Source organism: Tinamus guttatus, unplaced genomic scaffold (genome assembly GCF_059628265.1).
Source record: "Tinamus guttatus ecotype Peru unplaced genomic scaffold, ASM5962826v1 Tinamus_guttatus_pri_ptg000211l, whole genome shotgun sequence".
Classification (NCBI taxonomy): domain Eukaryota; kingdom Metazoa; phylum Chordata; class Aves; order Tinamiformes; family Tinamidae; genus Tinamus; species Tinamus guttatus.
In genome coordinates this window covers 3943007-3962220 of record NW_028288745.1, presented here as the reverse complement: position 1 = coordinate 3962220, position 19214 = coordinate 3943007, and the positions used below count along the sequence as shown (strand labels likewise).

General features: G+C 43.6%; 2 protein-coding genes across 2 annotated transcripts in view; one reads left to right on the top strand and one right to left on the bottom strand.

Moving 5' to 3' along the window:
• The window catches only part of CDC73 (cell division cycle 73), an 87178-nt gene that overhangs the window by 45695 nt on the left and 22269 nt on the right, over positions 1 to 19214 (top strand). The window lies entirely within an intron of this gene.
• B3GALT2 (beta-1,3-galactosyltransferase 2) lies at positions 3450 to 9009 on the bottom strand. Its single transcript, XM_010213819.2, has 2 exons — positions 8847 to 9009; positions 3450 to 4865 (listed from the first exon to the last, which is right to left on the bottom strand). Exon 2 carries the CDS (start codon positions 4728 to 4730, stop codon positions 3462 to 3464), a length of 1269 nt encoding a protein of 422 aa, XP_010212121.2. The 5' UTR covers positions 4731 to 4865; positions 8847 to 9009; the 3' UTR covers positions 3450 to 3461.

The window sequence follows — 19214 nt, the reverse complement described above, 5'->3', positions numbered from 1 at the left end:
GTGGTGAGAACAGTTTTTGGCAACTGATCACTTTTTCGTGAGGCTTTATTTTGGTCATTTTGCTTTAGTGTGTAAATCTTTCTGTTGGAAGTTACACTAACTGGGAAGAATTTAGGTCTCTTCACCTGGTTACCCTGTTTAATTTTTGAGATGTTTCTTTGCCATGATGATGGTAATGATGATAAGTTTTCAGTCATATTATAACTTTCTGTATTTGTTTTCAATATAAAGCAAAAGTACAAAGAAGTAAAAACATTTTAAGTTCATATTACACAAAACTCTGTACCTCAATCAGTAAAGTGGTTATAACTGAATTTCTTATTGCATTGCACACATTAGACTTTTAGACACAAACTTTTATCCTGTTTCTATCGAAAATGATTTCTTTTGTCTTGATCAATGCAGAAAGGAGGTGAGAAAACTTGTCCAAGACTTTAACAACATAATTATTGCACCATTTTTAACATGAACTATTTTTAGGCTCTACTAGAGTAAACAAGTAGTTTAAACACAAGCTAGAAAACAGTAAATACATCGAAAGAATGGAAAGCCAATCTTTCATTCTCTAAACTGCATATTTCATCATATCAGCTCTCCCTCCTGCCTCTGAAATTTTTGTAATGGACTGTGCAAGAAGAGAGTGCCAGGATGCAAAAAAAAATAAAAAAATAAAAAAATTAAGTAGCCATTGGCTATCTTGGTAATGTTTCAAAAATATTTGTAGAGCGGTTTCAGGTTATGCCCAGGCATGAACATGGATCTTGAGGAAATATGGTGGACTCTTAAAAGGCATTAAAAATGGCTTTTTGTATTGCATCTTGCGCTCTTTGCTAGTATGTTAACCAGCAAGAAGTTTGGTGTACTAAATTTGCATGCAGGAGAATTCTGCCAAACTCGCACAGATTCACTCCAAAGTGGAGTACCCTAGAGGTTGTTTGGCTGCCAAACTTTATAATTCAAATGCCAAACATTTAAGGTTTACTTATTAGCCTCTTGGACTATACCCAGCAGCAGCATTTTGAACTGGCCCAAGTTGAGGAAATGCAAGCGGAATGCATGGCATTGCAGTGCCAAGGTGCTGAGGGCAGAGAATGGAGCTCGCCACCTCTCCAAGGGGACAGGCCGGCTTCTCGGTCACCTTCACTGGAGGGAAAGCAACTGCTGTGTTTGTGCATCTCCCACAGCCAAGTGCCCAATAATAATAATAATAGTAACTGGCTTTTAATACTCTTTCCACTTGTTTGAGAACTGCACTGCTTTTTTTAAGCTTGCATACTGTCAGCTTAAGCCAGGTAGCTTTCATCTTGGGATATCAATGGCAGCCTGTGTCACTTGGTTGGAAAAGGTCAGATTTGAGTGTGAGGAGAATTTAGAAATGGATTTTGAAAAGACCCTCCCAGGTCTTCTACTGCAGCTTGTATCTATGTTGCACAAATGCCAGTAGTCGCTGCCAAAACAAAACAAATGTTCTAATCTCATTTGACAATGCCCTTTTCCTGCAGAGATTTTTGCACATGTTTACTTTTCTGAGAAACCGACATTTATACTAGTTGAGGTATATGGAAATGCACAGACATATTATACCTAAAATACAGCATGTGACAAAATGGAGTAGTGCAGGATCACCAAAAAAGGACTGCGAGCAAGTTCCCGTACCCATCTTCAATAAGAGCTCCTAATATCTTTTAAGAGGTATAGTCCAGTGTGAAACAGTCTACTCAGATGTATGAGCTCCTGGGTGCAAAGGGCTTTGGAGCTGTTAAGAGCGCTTGGTAAATATGATCTGTCTTTGTATTACAAAGAAAAGATAAACTACAAAAATGCTGTGATCTCCATTGTGTGCATAGTATGAAAAATAAGTTGTAAGAGTTGGGAGGCAAACTAGAAAAGTGAGGCAATGGTAAACATAGCCGTTTATTTCTTCCTGAGCAGCCTTCCCATAAGAAGTGAAGTCTGAAGGACCATAAATATAATCAGTTTTATTAAATCATAGAAGTACATCAAATAATTTTTTTTTTACCCAATTAAAAAATTTCAGTCAACAGAAACCTAATCACAGTTGCTTGATTTGCTGCTGAATCAGAGGTGGGCATTGGTAGCCAGGCACTGTGAAAAACACTAATAACCTGAATCTGATACAGTTCTGCAGCAACTTTGTTGGAAATAAGCTTTAAAAAGTTCTATTTGTTAGAAATCCGGAAACCTGTAAACAGATTTAACCTACTTCTGGCATCTCTATTTCCAGTGGTACGTGTGGTTTCATCTTTTAAAACTGCCCCAATTTTATTTTCTACCATATTGCTATCTGGAAGTGTCAGTCTTGTGACCTAGTCCTCCCCCATCCATAAAAGATGATGTTGAGCTAAATTTTGTTAGGCCCATTTTAACTTGACTGATGCCTCTTTTTTTTTTTTTTTTCCTTTGGGGGGCGGGGAGAGGAGAGGGGGAGGAAGAGGGAGAGAGAAAGGGCAAGATGACAGATTGTTTGTTTCCCCCTATACACAGCCGTTCTGCAAAATGGGACATTTCCGAGATGCTGTCAAAAGACTTGAAGCTTATTTTGCATTTCTGATCTGCCTTTGAGCTACCTTAAAGAAATTATTCAGGAATTTAATAGCAACTTCTGTGGATTTTCATGAAGATGCCAAGATGAATGTGTTACCTGGCTCCAGAATTCAGAAACTTGTCCCATGACTTGTTGAGAGCTAAGTAATCTTTAGTCCCCTCTTTAAAGGGAATCTAGTTGAATCTAGTTGAATACCAGCCGCAGTTTAAAAGCAGGCGCCTTCTGAAATTTGATGTCATTTAGCCCTATTTCCTAACCAAAATAAGCAGCTTTTCTAAAACTGACCCAACTGTACAGGGGCACAGTCTCAGTATTTCAAACTTCATTGGTAGTGTCTTACTAAATTGTAAATGTGACATTAGCAGAAGTGGTGTACACTGATGAAGTACACAATAATTTTAATGTGGGATTTAAACATAAAACTGATCTGCTCTTTGTGCATTTCCTTAATTTGTCATTTTTCATTTTTCTTGTGGCAGTTTTAGATCACAAAATGAAACTATTAGACTGAGAACAGCTAGAGCAATTAATGCATTGTTTAAAAATAAAATTTTAGTGTGGAAAATATGCTCAATTATATTTTATTGGCACATAAATCAGCAATTGTACCACCAAAGTGTGCATGCTTACTATTGCACATTAACACAAAAATCCTTGTATACCATCATCTTTTTTTTTTCTTTTCTTTTTTTCCTTGAATTTGCTGGATAAACCTTTTGGTCATAGGTTCATAATTGTTAGTGTTTTCAAGAACTATATTTTTAAAATTAAAAAAATAATTTTCGGACTCCGTTATGCGCCGGGGATCACCTCAAGGCCGTCCCGCTGAGCTGCTCCGTGCTCCCTGTACATGCGTTGAGCGCTATTTACAGCCCGCGCGCGGGACGTCCCGCTCCTAGTGCAGTTTGCGGTGGCGGTACCTGCCTGCCTTGTCCTTGGCCGCGTTGGCGCAGGCGTTGTGCTTGTTCTGCTGGAGGTGGTTCCAGTACTTGATGAGTTCGCTGGGCTGGAACTGGTGGGAGGTAATGAGGTGGCTGTATTTACAGCTGGAGTAAGAAACTCGCCAGTGGTTGAAGACAAACTCGTTGGGTGGAGGCATAGGGTCAATTCTCAGCTTTGCAAGGCAGATCCCCACATACACATCCTCTAAATGTAAACGTCTGATGCTTAAGGAGACTTTAAAGATCTTCTCTGCTAAATCTCCCGAAAAAACATAACCGGTTCCAGAGCAGAACACAGGGTAACGTTCACTTGGGTACAAATCGGGTGGCATGTACCACTTGCTGTCCTTGTTCCTGTTGGGTGCATAACCGCGCATTAAATAACCCGTGAAATACTTGTGCCTCGGAGGAAGTTCTGGTTTCAGAAGCTTGTGTATCAAATACTCCGTGTTGACAAACATATCGCTGTCCGTTTTCATAACATAGGGAGCGTGTGGACAGTACGACGCAACCCAGTTCATTCCCATCAGTGTTTTAATAGTTAAATTGTAATAAGTGTCTAAGTACTCTTGCTGGATGATGTCGTGGTGTTGCCTGCTCTCCTCCAGGATGGCGCGCTGCACGTAGCCGTTGCCCTTGGCGCTTAAGCCCAGCAGGAACACGCGGACGATGTGGACGCCGGGCGTGAGGCTCTCGTTGCCCCACGTTTGGCGGATCGCCTGCCTGGCTTCCGCCTGGCCCGGCTCCGCCGCTATGAGCAGGATCAGGAAAGGGGTCTTTTCCTGGCACTTCTCAGGCTCGTTGATGATATACTTAAAATGGTACAGGGTTGGATGCCCGGTGCCTTTCTCATTGTAAATGCTCCCGTTGGCGCTGAGCGTGTTTTCCAAGCCGGTAACTCCCTGGGGCGACAGCTCGGTGTCGTTGCTGTTGGCGAGGGCCTGAGGCCGGAGCGTCTGCGGCAGCGCGTCCTTCCAGGCGCCGCGCGGCGCGCTGAGGTTGGCCTCGCCGCGCACCGCGCGGAAGCCGCGCACGGTGTAAGCCACGGCGCTCTCCTTGAAGGCCACCCTGCCCGGCAGCCACTCGTTGTGGTTGAAAAACAGAAACATTGTGAAAAGACACACCAGGGAGAACAGGCCGATGAGGTGGGTGCGGAAGAGAGACCTTTTGGTATTCCAGGTCATCTTCGCAAAGCAGCAGAGGCGCCGCCGCCACTGAAGCATGTTGTAAGGATCCAGGGATGGCGCGCGAGACCAGCGTCAGGCCAAGGGCTTCCTCTCTCCTCCTGGAGCCGCTGCTATTCTTTGGTTTTCATTTTCCGGCACTCATGTTGAGTGGTGCCCTGCAAGTGGCTCGCTCTGCAGAGGTGGAGAAAGGAAAAAAAAGAAAAAAAATCAATTAAAATACTTAATTTTCTATTCTCATCCTATAAGAGGTCCCAATGAGAAACTACATAAAAATACACAATTTAATACAATTTTCCTTAAATCCACCAAATACAGCCTAAAAGACAGACTTATCTTAGTTATCAAAATCTGCCTGATTTGTTTGCTTTTTCATAAATGTGTTGCTTTCCTGGTAATTCTGTCTAATATCCTGGCCACCCAGGAAAAACAGAAATCAGAATTTGATCATGCCAGCAGGGAACCCGAGCAGAAGGTATAAATAGCTTCACGTGTGCTGCCCGCGCAGTCCTTGCGCAGTGCTTGAGAAGGGCTGAATGGAGAGGCCTTGGTACCAGATGGAAGCTTTATTGGCATTAATTAAAACTGATGTGACAGGCGGAGGGGGGGCGGCTCGCGGTTCAACCCCCTCCCGCCGAGCGGGGCAGCGGTGTGATACTTGGGTCCCTGCGTGATGCTCGGCGGGTCCCCTGGTCCCTGCTGTGCCCCGAAAGCCAAGGAGAGGTTGCACGAGGCAGAGTCGCTTATCAGGGGCTGGGGACCCTGCTGCACCATCCTTGGGCATTTTGGGGCACAAGTTCATTGTTTTCTCCAGGTTTAAGTGTAATTGCTGTTACCCAGAGCTCTGTAGCTTTGTTACTAGTGGCAGACGCTCTAAGAAAAAGTGCCAAACTAGTCTCTGCTTCATTTTCTCTTGATTTTTTTTTTCATATTCAAGAGTGCAGGCAATATGGCAGCTTCATGATGCTGCATATTAAAAGCTGATCACATCATCTCGTAAATGAACCTTTCACTGCACAGTAGCAATTCGTTTGTGATTTTCAATTTGCTCTAATTTATTTCTGGGCCCTAGGGTTTTGTATAGGAAAAAGGATGACAATCTAGCAGGAGTCCCATAGAAAATGCTATTTTTACTGTAAATGTGTGATCTATTAGTTACTTTACTTTCAAAAACCAATATTTGGATTGATTTCAGCCTTTAAGCAAAAGAGCAGTGACACGTTATGGGGTATTACCCGGTAAAAGCGTAGTTTGGGCAGAGCTGCCAGTGGACTGATGCATTGCGTGGAGGTTTGTGCGTGGTCGGTGTTTGCTGTTCCTGCTGCGCGGACGGGGAGGAGCCGCTCGCCGAGAGGCCCGAGCCGCCGGTCCGTTCGGGATGTTCTTGTGAAGCGCCGGGCGCAGCGCGGGGGCGGGCGAGGCGGCAGCTCCGCGGCGCCGCCGGGACGAGTCTCCGCTAGGAGGAGCGCGGCCTTCCCAGCAGCGCGCCCGGAGCTGCCGCCTTCTATATATAGGGGGTGCAGCTGTATTTTTAACTCCTTCAGGGCCCCTGGCATTTACCCGGGGTTGAACTGTTTTTCAAAAATTGCTTTCCACCCTGCGCATGTTAGACCTGGCCACATAAAGCACATGGTCAGAGACTTGACCAGAAGTGCCCAATGCTCTGTTCTTGCTGCTTTAAATCCAAGATGATACAGATGGAAAAAAAGGGAATAAGCTGTAAACTTGGAGGGTTTCTGTTGCCACCTGCCCCTGCCTGTGTGCGCTCAGGGAACGGCAGCCACAGGAGCTGGCCTGCAAAATAAATCATTCCTGGTTACTCTGCAGCGTGCAGTGCATTTTAAATAAGCCCTCAGTTGTTGGAGAGGAATATTTCTGTGTGAGGAAACAGAACTGTCACTTCGGAGGGCGACCTAGATCTCAGGGACATGGCGTCTGGTAGCAGCTCGGGGGGAGCAGTGGGAGCATTAGGCTCCCTCCTCTGCATGGGACTGAATGCAGGGCAGCTGCTGCAATTTGCAGCAACTTTGTTGTCACCTTGATTTATTCCACTCTGAAAACTTCTGTTACTAGATCCGAAGGCTTCAGCAAATTTGCACTGCACGACTAATATTTAGTTTTTAATGGAGATAGCACTTGGTTCATATGGGAGCATGCAGAAGTAGCTGAAATGAGACTCCCAAGGTACGTGAATATCTGTGCCAGATGGGGATGGCTCTCAGGTGCTGCCTTGCCCTGATGCACCGAGAAGGTGTCCCCAGTGTGAGAACTGGAAACCTTTCTCCAGGCTGCATGCTCACATTGGACACTTCAGTTTTCCTGTGATTTTAGTGCAGTTCCTCACCCTAGAACTTATCTCAATAAGAGTAATTTCTCCCCTATTTTATTTTTCAAGGCATTTCTTAGAAAATTCATGAGCTCAGTTTTGCCCTTTGCAAAGGCAGCAGACTAGGGAAGACCCACATCTATTTTCTGGCTGCTTAAAGATATTACCTGAAAAAGCAAAAGCAGAAACTTGGTATCTCTTGGTTTCTTTGTATTTCAGCTTCAGAACATTTCAAAATATATCGTGGGTATTAAGCACTTGAAATACAAGAGTAGTAGTTGCTCCTTTGAGCAAAACGTTACGTGCTAGGATGCCTTGTTAAAATAATGGAAACACTGTCAGTATCTATTAAGAATTGTATCACGAAAAAAACATCATTTTGCTGCTTTGAGTTAGGGTTACAGTGTTACTGCATTTACTCAAATAATTACATCTTTTCATGCAAAGCTTATGAGCAGACGCATCAACCCTTGGTGGCAGGTGAAACTAACTCTACCAGAAGGAGGTTATGCCCTCCCCTGGTCCTGCAAGTATGTTGCTGCCTGTAGCCCCGTGTTTTAAACATCCAGTTTAACAGCTGGAGTCGTTGGTCTGGTGTGAACTGCCAAATACACCGGCTGCAAATGCCTCTTGCATTTTTATTTGTGGTCTGCGCTTTCCTCCTGCTTTCGTTCTTGTACTTTCCATTGTGCTCTGTAATTATAGCCTTGCAAATTGAAGCTGTCTACTCCCAATTTACATACACACATCACATCCTGGTTCCTCCTATTCCAATTAGCTGTGTGGGCAAACGGTTTTATCGGAGGGAGAAGCTCCAAAGGGAGCCGGGGCCAGTGTGGCCCCGTGATTTCTTTCACAGTTGCGGTTCTTTTACTGCTAGTTAGTATTGAGCTAGGGGAGCAGCTTTACATTGACAGCCTAAGGATTTATTAGGGCTATTGAGAGATGCTGCAGATAAGCACTCCTGTTCTCTGCTGTATTAAATTCCTATAGTCTCGGGTCTTAAATTTCCTCGCTAATAGCAACCTGCCGCCCCGTTAGCTTGCTCTTATTGATGAAGTATTTAAATTGGAACAATAAAGAGGAGCGAAGGACGCTGAGGCGGAACACGCGTGGCGCGGCCCAAGTTCAACAGCCCGTGTTTTCCTACCAAACAGGGCGGCCGCGTCTTGAGCCGGGCAGCGCAGGGGGGTGGCCGGGGGCTCCCCCCGCTATTTGGGAAACGCGGCGCCCGCTCCCACTGCCGCTGGCTTCAATGGCCTCAGCAGTTCCGCAGGCTCTTGGCTCGTCTGTGGCCCGTGACAGCCTGACATTTTGCTTGTGTTTTTGCAGGGGGGAGGGAGGAACAGATGTAAAAAAGATTTGAAGGTACTTTCTAGCTAATGTAATTTGACTGCATGGTGTTTTGATGGTTCAGTGCTCTCAGTGTGTGTCACATCATGGCCATTTTACCACTGCTTTAAGATTACTTCAGATAAGGATTAATTCTGACCTAGTTTGAGAGGATTTCCAGCTGATTTATTTTCTAAACCAGAGGGTTTTGAGTTTTTAATTTCTCCGTTAAATGCAATCATGACAGTAGCTACATTATCCCTTTAATCTGCCTTCTCTGCCCACCCCAAGCTCCAGCAGCCTGTGAGCAACATATTTACCAAGCGGAGGGAAGGGACCCTGTGCCGTGCCACGGCGCGGGGAGGAAAAAGCCGGGGGAATTCATTCCCAGCGTCCGTGGCAGGCTGGGCTCCAGCACCCAGCAGAGATCCCGGTCTGCAGTGGCTGCAAAGGTAACAGGCAAGTGAATGAATATGCCCCGCAAGGGTTTCACATACCTTCCTTGGTCAGGCCATGTATGGTGCGAGGATTAGACCCACTGAAAATAGTTTTGGCACGCCATCACTTCAGCAAAAAAAGATGCTATCGAACATGCGCACATCCCCCACCAGTCTGCTCCCCGCGACTGCCTTCCCCAGCAGCATCCGCTGTGTCCATCTGCGTGCTGGCTGCCACGGCGCCTTCCTCGGCATCGGGGCCGGCCGCGGCCGGGGGCGTTCTGTGCGCGCCTCCAACAAAAGGGCGCTCGTCGCGGCCGTCAGGGCCGGGCGCCGCTCGCAGCCGACGCGGCCGTGCGCTCAGCGCGCCGCTCCGCGGGCCGGGCACGGCGCCGCTCCCCGGGCTCCATCCTCGGCGCGGCGGCCGTCGCGGGCAGCGCTGGCGCGCGGGGCTCCGCTCGCCGCCCGCCGCCGCATCCGTGTCCTCCCCGGTGTTGCTAGGCAGGCGCTGGAGCAGCCCCGAGCGGCTGCGCCCCGGCGCGGGGCGCGCTGCAGTCCATCCCGCGGCTCCTCCGTGCTGCGCGCCAGGCAGCGCTTGCAATGTGGGCTTTGACAGATGCTGCCTCCTGACAGAGCAGAATTTCACGTCACCGCTTGGCTGGCTCCCACGTGATTGTTTGCATTCATTTTGACTCGATCCGAAGGCAGCCAAGAAAGCTTTATGGGCTCCTGCCCCGATGTGATAAATGATACGTAGTCAGTCGCAGCACAATGATAGGTGAAGAGTATGAAAATTGCATGGTTATTAAATGAATGATTGAGGGCTTTTTCAAATTGTTTTCACTTTTCTTTGACGTAGTAACTTATGGTTCTCCAGGGAATTTTTAGTGCTAGATGGTCTCTTTCCGTATTCCAAAAGCTGTTCTGCAGTGCAAAGGAATTACAAACATCTAAATGCTAGAGCTTCATTTAACCCATTTAGCTCTCTTGGAATACAAATTCTTTGTGATGAAGAAAAAAATAAAAATGTGTTTCTTTGCTCATATCTCCCTTACACATCTTTACCCTGTAAAAGCTGCTTTTTGTAATCTTTAGTCAATTAAGCCGGACCACGCTCATGCAGAAGCAGAGGCTCTTAAGCTGCCTTTTTGCTTTTAATGGCTTTCTGCCTTGGTAAAGGTCAAAGTCTGGTATTGCAGAATTGGGGGCACTTGGTTTCAATTATTGATGCATCTAAAATGTCCTTCTTCTGCAACAGACATGGGCATGTTATAGGATTTGTCTTTCTGGTACTAATGAAACTTGTGTCCTTTTTGTTTCTGTCCTTTCCTGCCTGACCCTTCTGTGGCGAAGCAGCTTATTGTGTGTAATGCAACTTATAAGTGAAACCTGTCAAGAGATGGTTCAGAAAAGACATAGCAACATATATACGCAGGTATTTGTTACTCACTGCATTTGTCCACCCTATTTTGAAAACCATTCACTGCTTTTAGCGTTTTAGATGCCTTTTAGCCAGAGGATAAAGAAAAAAAAATAGATCAGCTTATCATATAGTAGCTCTGATTAGGTTCTGTAGTGCCCTGGAGCTGATTTTTCCCTTCTTGGGAAATAGGGCTTCCCCAGGCAGTCCTGTCTTTTACTATGTTAGATGTGTTTTACTGGTCTGATAACTTGCTAGAAACACACAGATTTGTGTCCTCCTGCCTAAATCAGCTACGCATAATAGTTTTCTCCATAAATTTAGTCCTTCTTTTAACATACGCATTTTCTAGCCTAATGGCAATTTCCACAAATTCTGTCCGAGCTACTCTCAGGTGCATGAGCATATTTCCTAAATATTATAAATATAAATACTTATCAGTGAAGGCTTCAATCTGTCCTGCTTTAAAATTTTGTATTGGAAAAAAAACTTCTCTGTCTACGGAAGCTTCCGCTTAAACCTGCTCTCTTACCATTACCTCACATATTACACAAAGTCTTATGGAATCTTTTTCTGTACAAATACAAATGTGACACAAATATTGGTAGTGGGAATGCAGGCTTGCCATACTTTGAGCTAGTGTAGTTGTTTTACCTGTACTGACTTATATAAATGCAAAAAAAAAAAAAAAAAAACTGAATGGCAGCGGATAAATCTACCTCTAATTTTGATAGCACATACTGGGGAAGCAAGTCTAAACTTCAGCAGAACATTTATTAAAATCCAGAATGTTTTCACTTATTTACCTAATGCTTCATCATACCTGATATATCTGTGAGAGGATGTGAGATATATAGTATGCTTAAATATGGGCTTTGGGCAAAGCTGTTAATATACTTCTGTAAAAGCTCTTTAATGAGTGTGAAACACTCAAGAATTCTAAGGGTCATTTTTTCCAGATGGATTCTGCTCATAAGTAAAATTAAAAAGGAACAGGCTTCAGTTCTGGCTTTTAAATTATATGACTATATTTCCTGAGCCTAGTTTTAAACTAGGCAGATCTGTTGCATGTTTAAGTGTAAAACTTACCCTTTTGCCATGTGAACAAACTGAACATGGAGTTTTTAAATCTTAATGAACGGTTTCTTTTGTACATTCATTCTTTGTTTTTGAAGACCATGCAAGTCTTTGCGCATCTTATAGGGAAAGGAAGGAGAAGCCTTGTTGCTTTTTATCACTGCTTGATTGATGCAGATTCAGGGAATCAAGAAGGATCCCTTTTTCTTTTATGGCACTTTATTTAACCTTTCCATGTGGTCCTGCATAGTCCTGAATATTTCAGGAAGGCAGAGCTTGCTTTGCTCTAGAAATGTGACCTGAACATTTGAGTGATCTTCCTGCCGTCCCTGGTTGGAATGAGCTTTATTTTGGCTAACTCTCCCCCTGAAGGGTCGGTGGATTGCTTTTCCTTGGGCCGGGGAGTCCTGCACTCTGTAATGTTACTATGGTTACATCTTAAATTAGTGTAAGTGTTTGAAATACTGCCATGCATTAAGAAGAAAAAGGTGTCACAGTGGTGTGAAGATCTGTCCCTTGCGTGCGACAAGCACCGGGATGTTCCTGGTTTCTGGGCATCATTATCGGCCATTAAATAGAGGTGTCTTCTGACTGATATGTCATAGATGATGTGCCAAAGATGACACGTTTCTGAAATGAGCGTCCAATGGCCATTTACCCCCGTCAGACACACGGCCGGGGTCCTGAGCAGCGCGGGGCCCTGTGCGGGACCCGCTGCCCAGCGGCCTGGGGCTATGCGGGAAGCAGAGCGCGTTTTATCATTGTAAAATGTGTTAGTATTTACTTCTGCTCTAACGTGTTGAAAACCTTTCAAGCGGCTGTTTAAATTCATTAACAGCCACATTTTCAAGATTGGTTATTTTTACTTCTGAAAATTATTTTCCTTCTGAAAAGTAAACATTTGTAAAAAGGGTCAGGAACGCTCGGTTTTAACTTTGTGTTAAGAATTACTGTATCTACACCTGGTAGTGGTTCTTCTCCTTGCTTCAAAAAGAATTACATCTCTGGTGCTTAAGTTAGAGACTTGAAGAGTTTTTGTAACTTGCTTGGCTCCTTCGTCATCACAACACTTGGTTTTTTAACTATCACAAGCATATTTGTAAGGGAATGAGGAATAGCAATATAGAAATGACCACAAGTGTCAGTATTGCCTGCCTGAATTTCCTTAGCAGAATTTCATTGCTACTTAGTAACTTGTGAAACCTATTTTATGCTTGCTGCATGTTTTTATGAATGGTCAAGATTTTGCACTAAATCATAACCATATCCAAGGTATAAATGTGCAGCGATTCCTTTATTGTTTGAATGTCTTAATGGTGCAGAAATGCACCAAAGTTCCCGTAGATCAACCTCAGATGGTGTGAACACTAGAGAAGAGTTTTGGTTATTTAAAATTACATTTGTTGCTTCATAAAGAATATAAGCACATTGCCTGCTTTTGCCAAGTTGTGAAAGAGAGGAGAACAGACAGGAAGATCTTAAGCAGCACCTTCTCGAGTAGAAGCTATTCCATCTGCCTTGTGTCACTGTAAGGAAACCTTTGAAACCTTTAAAGGGCATGGCTTAGCGTTCTCAATGTTTGGATTTTTTATTAAATAAATTAACTTTTGCAATATCAAACAGTAATTTGGTCTCTTACCACAGCTTGCTGTGAGGAAGGCAGGTTTAGAGCGTCATGCTACAGTCTGCCATGAAAGGCCAAAGTCAAGTTCCTTGTGGCTGCTTTTCTCATTTTGTGCTATATGCAAATACTGCACATTGAAGTGCTGTCCAGGCACATTTCCTTCCTTGGTGATGCATTGCTTTCCCTGTTGCCTCTCGTCTTCTCTGTACTCTGACTCTTCATGTCTTTCCTGCAAGCTTTGCATCCAGTTATTGCTGATCTTTAGTGTTAAATGCATTTTTTTTTTTTAACTAGGGAATGGACAACATAATTTAATTTGTGCTATGCAGTATTTTTGGTCATGCGGTTCTCCGCTGATGAACTGACAAGCCAGTGCCAGTAGTCGTGTTTTCTGCCTGTCACAAGCATTCATTTTGCGTTGTAAGAAGAGCTGTGACTTTATGAAGCTTGGATTCAGCACAGCAGGGAAGAGGAGGCCAAGCAGCAGCACAACCAAATGTTTTGAGGCGGTTTAAAGAACAGTTAAAATAAGCTTCTGTTTGCCCTTAACTTTTCTTCCCTTCCACCTGCCTTCACTATATGATCAGGTTAGCCCTGCCTCTTGTTTCCTGCCCCAACATAATAATTTCAAATGCAAGCTGAGTGGTGTATTTCTTGGTGTGTTTTCTTTAAAACTAGGAAAAATATAATTGGCTTTTAAGAGTACAAATCTTGATATCCTTGCTAAAAACATCCTCAAATTATTACACAAAATTCTCCCAGAGAGCACCTTCGAGCTCTGGTCCTGACTGAGGCGTTCTGCCCACTCTATGTGTGTGTGAAATACCAAAGCCACTGGGTTGGGTTTGCTATCAATATGGTTCATAAAAGCAAATACAGAGGCATCTTGTCAGCCTCAAGCATTCATGGTTTTGTGTATTAAGTTGAAATTGGTGGCAGAGGTACTTAGCTGAGGTTAAATACTGTTAAATTCATCAGCTGGACTCAGAGCCGTTAGGGTACCAGGTGTCCTGGGATTGAAACCAGCACTGATTCCCTCGGTAGCTTTAGCACTTGGCTTCCTCCAGCTCCGTGCTCCAGGTATCCCCCTTTACAGCTAGTTTGGTGGGACTTGCAGGGTTTACAGCAGAAACCACGGTGGTTTGGTACATGTCTTCCCTGCACACAGCATCTCTTTTCTTAAGTCAGATGCTTACACTGGGAAAAACATCAGAGTCTGGGCAGTACTCTCCAGTCCTGTGAGGAGTTCTGTCCAGTAGTAAATTTAAGCAGTGCTGATTCATATCCAGCACAAAAAGCTCCATCTTGACCTGGAAAATAAGGCCCTTTTTTAAGAGCAATTCCCCACTCCTTTGATATGCTAGGGGAATTAATTACTGCAAACTCTCTCATACCACCCAGTATGATAGACTGACTTCACCTTGGCTGGTCTGACTAGCGTATATGTTTTATTTCTTAATATTGTTCTTTGTTAATGACTTCCTTGACTTGAGGCGGCTTCTAGTCAGTGTATATTAATCAACAGCTGATTTTAATATGTGCTGAGTTTTATCATGTGTTATACTTAAATTCATTGAATAGATTCTCTGTTATTTCAAAGTGACTTCTGTTCTCGTGACAAAAATCGCTTGGAAGTCAATGTTTGTGCCCGTGTACTCCTGACAAACCAGGAGCGAAAGTTAGTCGCACAGAAATGGCAGTGTGTGCCCTTAGTTGCCAACCTGTCCACCAGACTTTTTCTTTCCACTTTTGCAATTCGCCAGAAACTTAAATGATGGCCTCCTGTTAGTGACTTCCGAGGAAGTGGATACTGAATGCCAAGGAAATCAGCATTTTGTCTGAATAGCTGTGTTTGTCATTCCCTGTTGGACCCGTCTGCTAGTGTGGGGGATTCTTGTTTGCTCCTATGATCCTGAAGTTTTTGTCATGTAAGTTACTAATATAGAATCACAGTCACCAGGACTCCTGTGGTCCTCTGATACATGACTTAGAGGAGATCCATGGAGCTCAGTTTGTATGTAGTTAATGGTCAGAGAATATTGGTTCAGAACTGAAGAATCTGCATCTTTTCTAGCAGCATAACTTGCATTTCAAGGTTAGATTCCATTCTTTTTTTTTTCCTGCAGTTTCGTGGTTTTTAAGGGAAGAAGAAATATCTGACACAGTTCCCCTGCATCTCATCCTTCTTGAGACATGATTGCAGAATCATTAATGGGTTCTGTAGGAAGGTGTGTATGCAACAGGAAAAAAAAGGGATATATTTAATGTCCTAATGCTAAATACATAAAAATTGTCCTAAAACTAGAGATTCAGTGCCCATCATCTAATAACTCTTAATCAGCGTCTGCAGAGCTTTCCATCACTGGTCCATCCTAAAGTAGGGTAAATTATAGGGCGCATCTGTCATCCTCTTTTTGAAGGGGGACAGAAGAGTCTGCCATCCTCTTAAAAGCCCCGCAGATCTTATGGCTTTAGGTGAGGGTTGCATGTTGAGGAGTCTTTTAAGTCTTCTGCTCTGAAAGATTTGCGTGACTAAGCATTCAGGCTTCTGCTAATGCTTTTTTTTAGTAATTTTTGGTTAATAGACTTTTGTCTTTTATCCGTGTTCAAGTATTAAAGCTTACAGTTTCAGAAGAATAGAAATAGCTTTTGGGAGACTTATTCTGCCTTTTTTTAACCTCTTCAACCATGTTTTCTAGTTTCTTTTTTTTTAACGAAATATAAAAAACCCTATGACTTTATTAATATCAGTAAGAAGCATCGTAGTGCAGAGAAGACAGCAGTGGTGAACTACTTCTGCTGCAGTTATAAGCAAGCAGAGGAATAAAGCTGCCTCCTCTTTGAAGAATTCTACGTGGGAAAAGGCAGAGATGCAATAATTGGGGTAAAGGGAATTCAGCCTTCGAATCTAGGTCACCTCATATGAAAAGAGCTCTTTGCTGTGAAGAAATCCTTTTTGCCATTTCAGCCTTTCCTACAGTTCTTTCTTACCCAGTGCTCAGTGTGCCCCTCATGTGCGCTTCTACTCGGGGCTTCCCTAGGGATAAGGAGGACCTTTTGCTGGGCGCAGTTGCCTTGCCGAGGTGGGCAAGGGGCAGGGAAGGGAAGTGCCAGTAGCAGGGTGGGGAAGCTTCGGGGAGGCCTCCCCCGTGCCTGGCTTCCCTCGCTGGCAGGTGCGTGGGCCGGTGCCAGGTGAACGTTGGAGCTGCCGATTCCCATGATAACGCACCCGGCCTTGTGGGATCCCGACCGCTGGGAGCAGATGCACCAGCCGCGCGGTGGAGTCGCCCCGGAGCTGTGGGCTCGGAGTAACGAGCGCCGACGCCGCGGTGCAAAACGGGCTTGATAAACGGCCACCCCATGCCGCGTGGCTGGGAAGGCACTAGCTCCTGCAGAGCCACCTCGAGCTGAAGAAATGGCTGCAGGCTAAGGCACCTCGGAGCTGTGGCGTGGAGAGCCCGCTCCCTCGAATATCTGATCGCCCTTGATCGAGAGCCAACTGCAACGCAAGGCAGGATTTTGTTTCTTTTGCTGTTGTTTGCTTTGCGTTTTTTGAACAGCTTTTATAGCGGGGATGCCTTGCCATTGTTTGCCTTGTTTTCAGAGAGATTCTTTTCTTCAAACTAGCTACAAGTCCTATTAAAAATGATCGGTGACAAACTTAACATTTAAGAAGAAAAAGATATTTTTGCTGTTCCTTCAGAATATGCATACATAAAAATATAATGATGTTAGGAGTAAGGAAGAAAAACACATGCTGGTGTTAGGTCCTGCATAGTGCTGGAGTCTGGTCGATGTGTTTTTTCCGACAGATCTTTTTATAAGAGCAGAGGACTGAATAGAAATGCAGGAGGCTCCTTTTCTTATCACGAGCGTTTTGTCCTGTGTGCTGAACGGCTGCGCTCTCCTTCCTCGGAAGGTGATGCTGCTGTTTGGTTTTGATGTTTTTCTTGCAAAAGTAGAGCGACACTAGAGTCAAATGAGGAAGCTGCTGGCCGAGTCTCTGAGAAGCCAAATATGTTTGATGGGTGAAGCTCTCCGAAACACGTACAGAAAGTTCCAGGGTGTCATAACAGCGGAGTCTCGTTACATTGCTGTTTTGTTCTCAGCAAGCTCGTTCTTGGCATGGAAAGCCTTGCTCTCTTCCAAAACGCTGTCTGCTCACGATACCTTATTCCTTTTTGTTTCCTGCCACCTAAGTACTCATGGTTTTCAAATGAGGGGATCTTATTTTGCAGCAGACCACTGCATGGAACAAAACTTGTTTGCTCGTTAGCCCCGACACTAGGCTTTTCGAAGATGAGACAGCTCTTTGAAGCAACAGGACAGATGTCAGGGTTGAGGGCGAGCTGAAGAGGCCTTGGTGCTTAAGGCCAATTTCCTTCAGATATTTGTGAAGCCCCCAAGAGTCTTGTGGACAACTGGTATTTGCTAAAACGTGAACAGCAGAAATGAGAGTTGCACTGAAGCCCACTAGTCTGCTGCTAATGAGCACAGTTGGTGATCTTACAAGGTCAGTCGCAGTGGGCAATTACTGCTTTAAGATTAACTTGCGTGTGTGTGTGTGCATATTTTATATGTATATACATACAGACATGCACATATGTGTATGTCTCTAGAGAGTGGGGCTATTTCGCATCTACTAGAACCTGTTTAAAATATGTTCTGAGTCTGTTCATTTAGTCAGGGATTTATTTTCTGTGCAATGGTGGATAAACACTGTATAAAAGTCATAGCAGAATAGGAAGATGCTAAAAATTTGCAAGGGTTTTGTATGGCCCTTATCCTTTCTCCATCTTTGAGAAGAATGGCCCCAGTCTGTCTGAATGAGACCTCATCAGTTGACCTTCGTTTAAGATTATTGCATTTTTGCTGTACAAAAAATAGAGCTGTGCTCTTCAAAGAACAGTTGTATTATAAACCACATCTTAAAATGCGTAGACAGAAGCTTAGAGATAGACTATCTAGCCTATGGATTGTATATAAAATGAAAAATAAAAGTTGAGTGCTGTCATCTTAGTGCTTTGAGAAAGGCTTAATTTAATCTTCGCTACTAAGGAGAGAAGAATAATGGAGAATTTAGATATAATGCTAAAGAAAGCTAGAAGCAGAAACCAAGGGGCAAGCACTTTTGATTGTGAAGGGTCAGAATATTTTCTGTATTTTAATATAATACTTGATTTATTATGATTTCAGGTAATTTTTGGTGCTGCCATATAAATTCATCAGCTTTTATATTCCGTAGCAAGGTGCTATGAATGATATGTTAACTCAGAATACAAATATGAATAGCAGTTTGCATAATCTCTTTGCTGTATGATATGGTAGCGTCAATACGCTCATTCTCGTGTGCAGAGTAAGTGCAAAAATGTTAGGAGCAGTGGTATTTGTTCTTCTACTGTTTATATGAGACTTTAGAATCTGTGGTACATAAAACTCTAAAGCTTTTTTTGTTCCGTGTAACTTTTGTCAGGTCATTATGATTATGGCTCTGTTGCTGGATTCGCATATGTGACTTTTGCTAAAGTAAAATAGATGAACTCTATTCCAGAATACCTGTCAAAAGGTTGTATAGCTTGTTTCCAAAAGACAGGCTTTAAGAACATTAGATTAAAAAATTAAAAAGCTGAACTGCGCGTTTCTATTTTTTTTTTTTTTTTTTTGATACAAAACTGAAGTTTTTAGTTTGTTGTGTTTTGAGGGTTTTTTTTACAGTAGATGCTGGAATCTGTGTGGGAATTATTTAGAAACCTAGGAAATACAGAATTTGGGTTTCAGGATGTTTTCTGGTGCTCTGCTGGAGTGCTCAGAACACATTTATAAGAATACTCATGCTGTATTTACTGCATATGATCCGTTGTGGCTTGCGTTGGCTACCGGAGTTAGATAATGGCAAAATTCAGAGTGGTGAGTCTGGTGTTTTTTTTCTTGCTGTTGTTTGTCTTTGGGAAGCCAAGCAGAAGACTCTGTTGCTTATATATTAATCAGAGAAGTTGGGACAGACATTAGCATTTCGGTCAAATCAGGTTGTGATGATTTTCAGAGCCGCTTTTTCCTATGGCACCGTACAGCAAGGACGTATGGGATTTTGCTGCTGTTGAAAAGAGCTGGCTTCTCTGATTCAGGGTTTTTAATGAAATGAAAGTTTATTCACAAGAGAACTAATGACTTTGTATGTTTGGAGCAGATTATTATGGGCTATATTTCTATGCTTCATTGCGCTACCATGGATAGGTCCTCAAGAGTCTGTGGATTTGCTTATGAGGAGCTGTAGGTTATTCCCTTTTAGAAAAGGTGTTGAACAGAT

Excerpts from the sequence above, each read along its gene's own strand:
- B3GALT2 (XM_010213819.2), bottom strand. The coding sequence starts at position 4,730 with ATGCTTCAGTGGCGGCGGCGCCTCTGCTGCTTTGCGAAGATGACCTGG.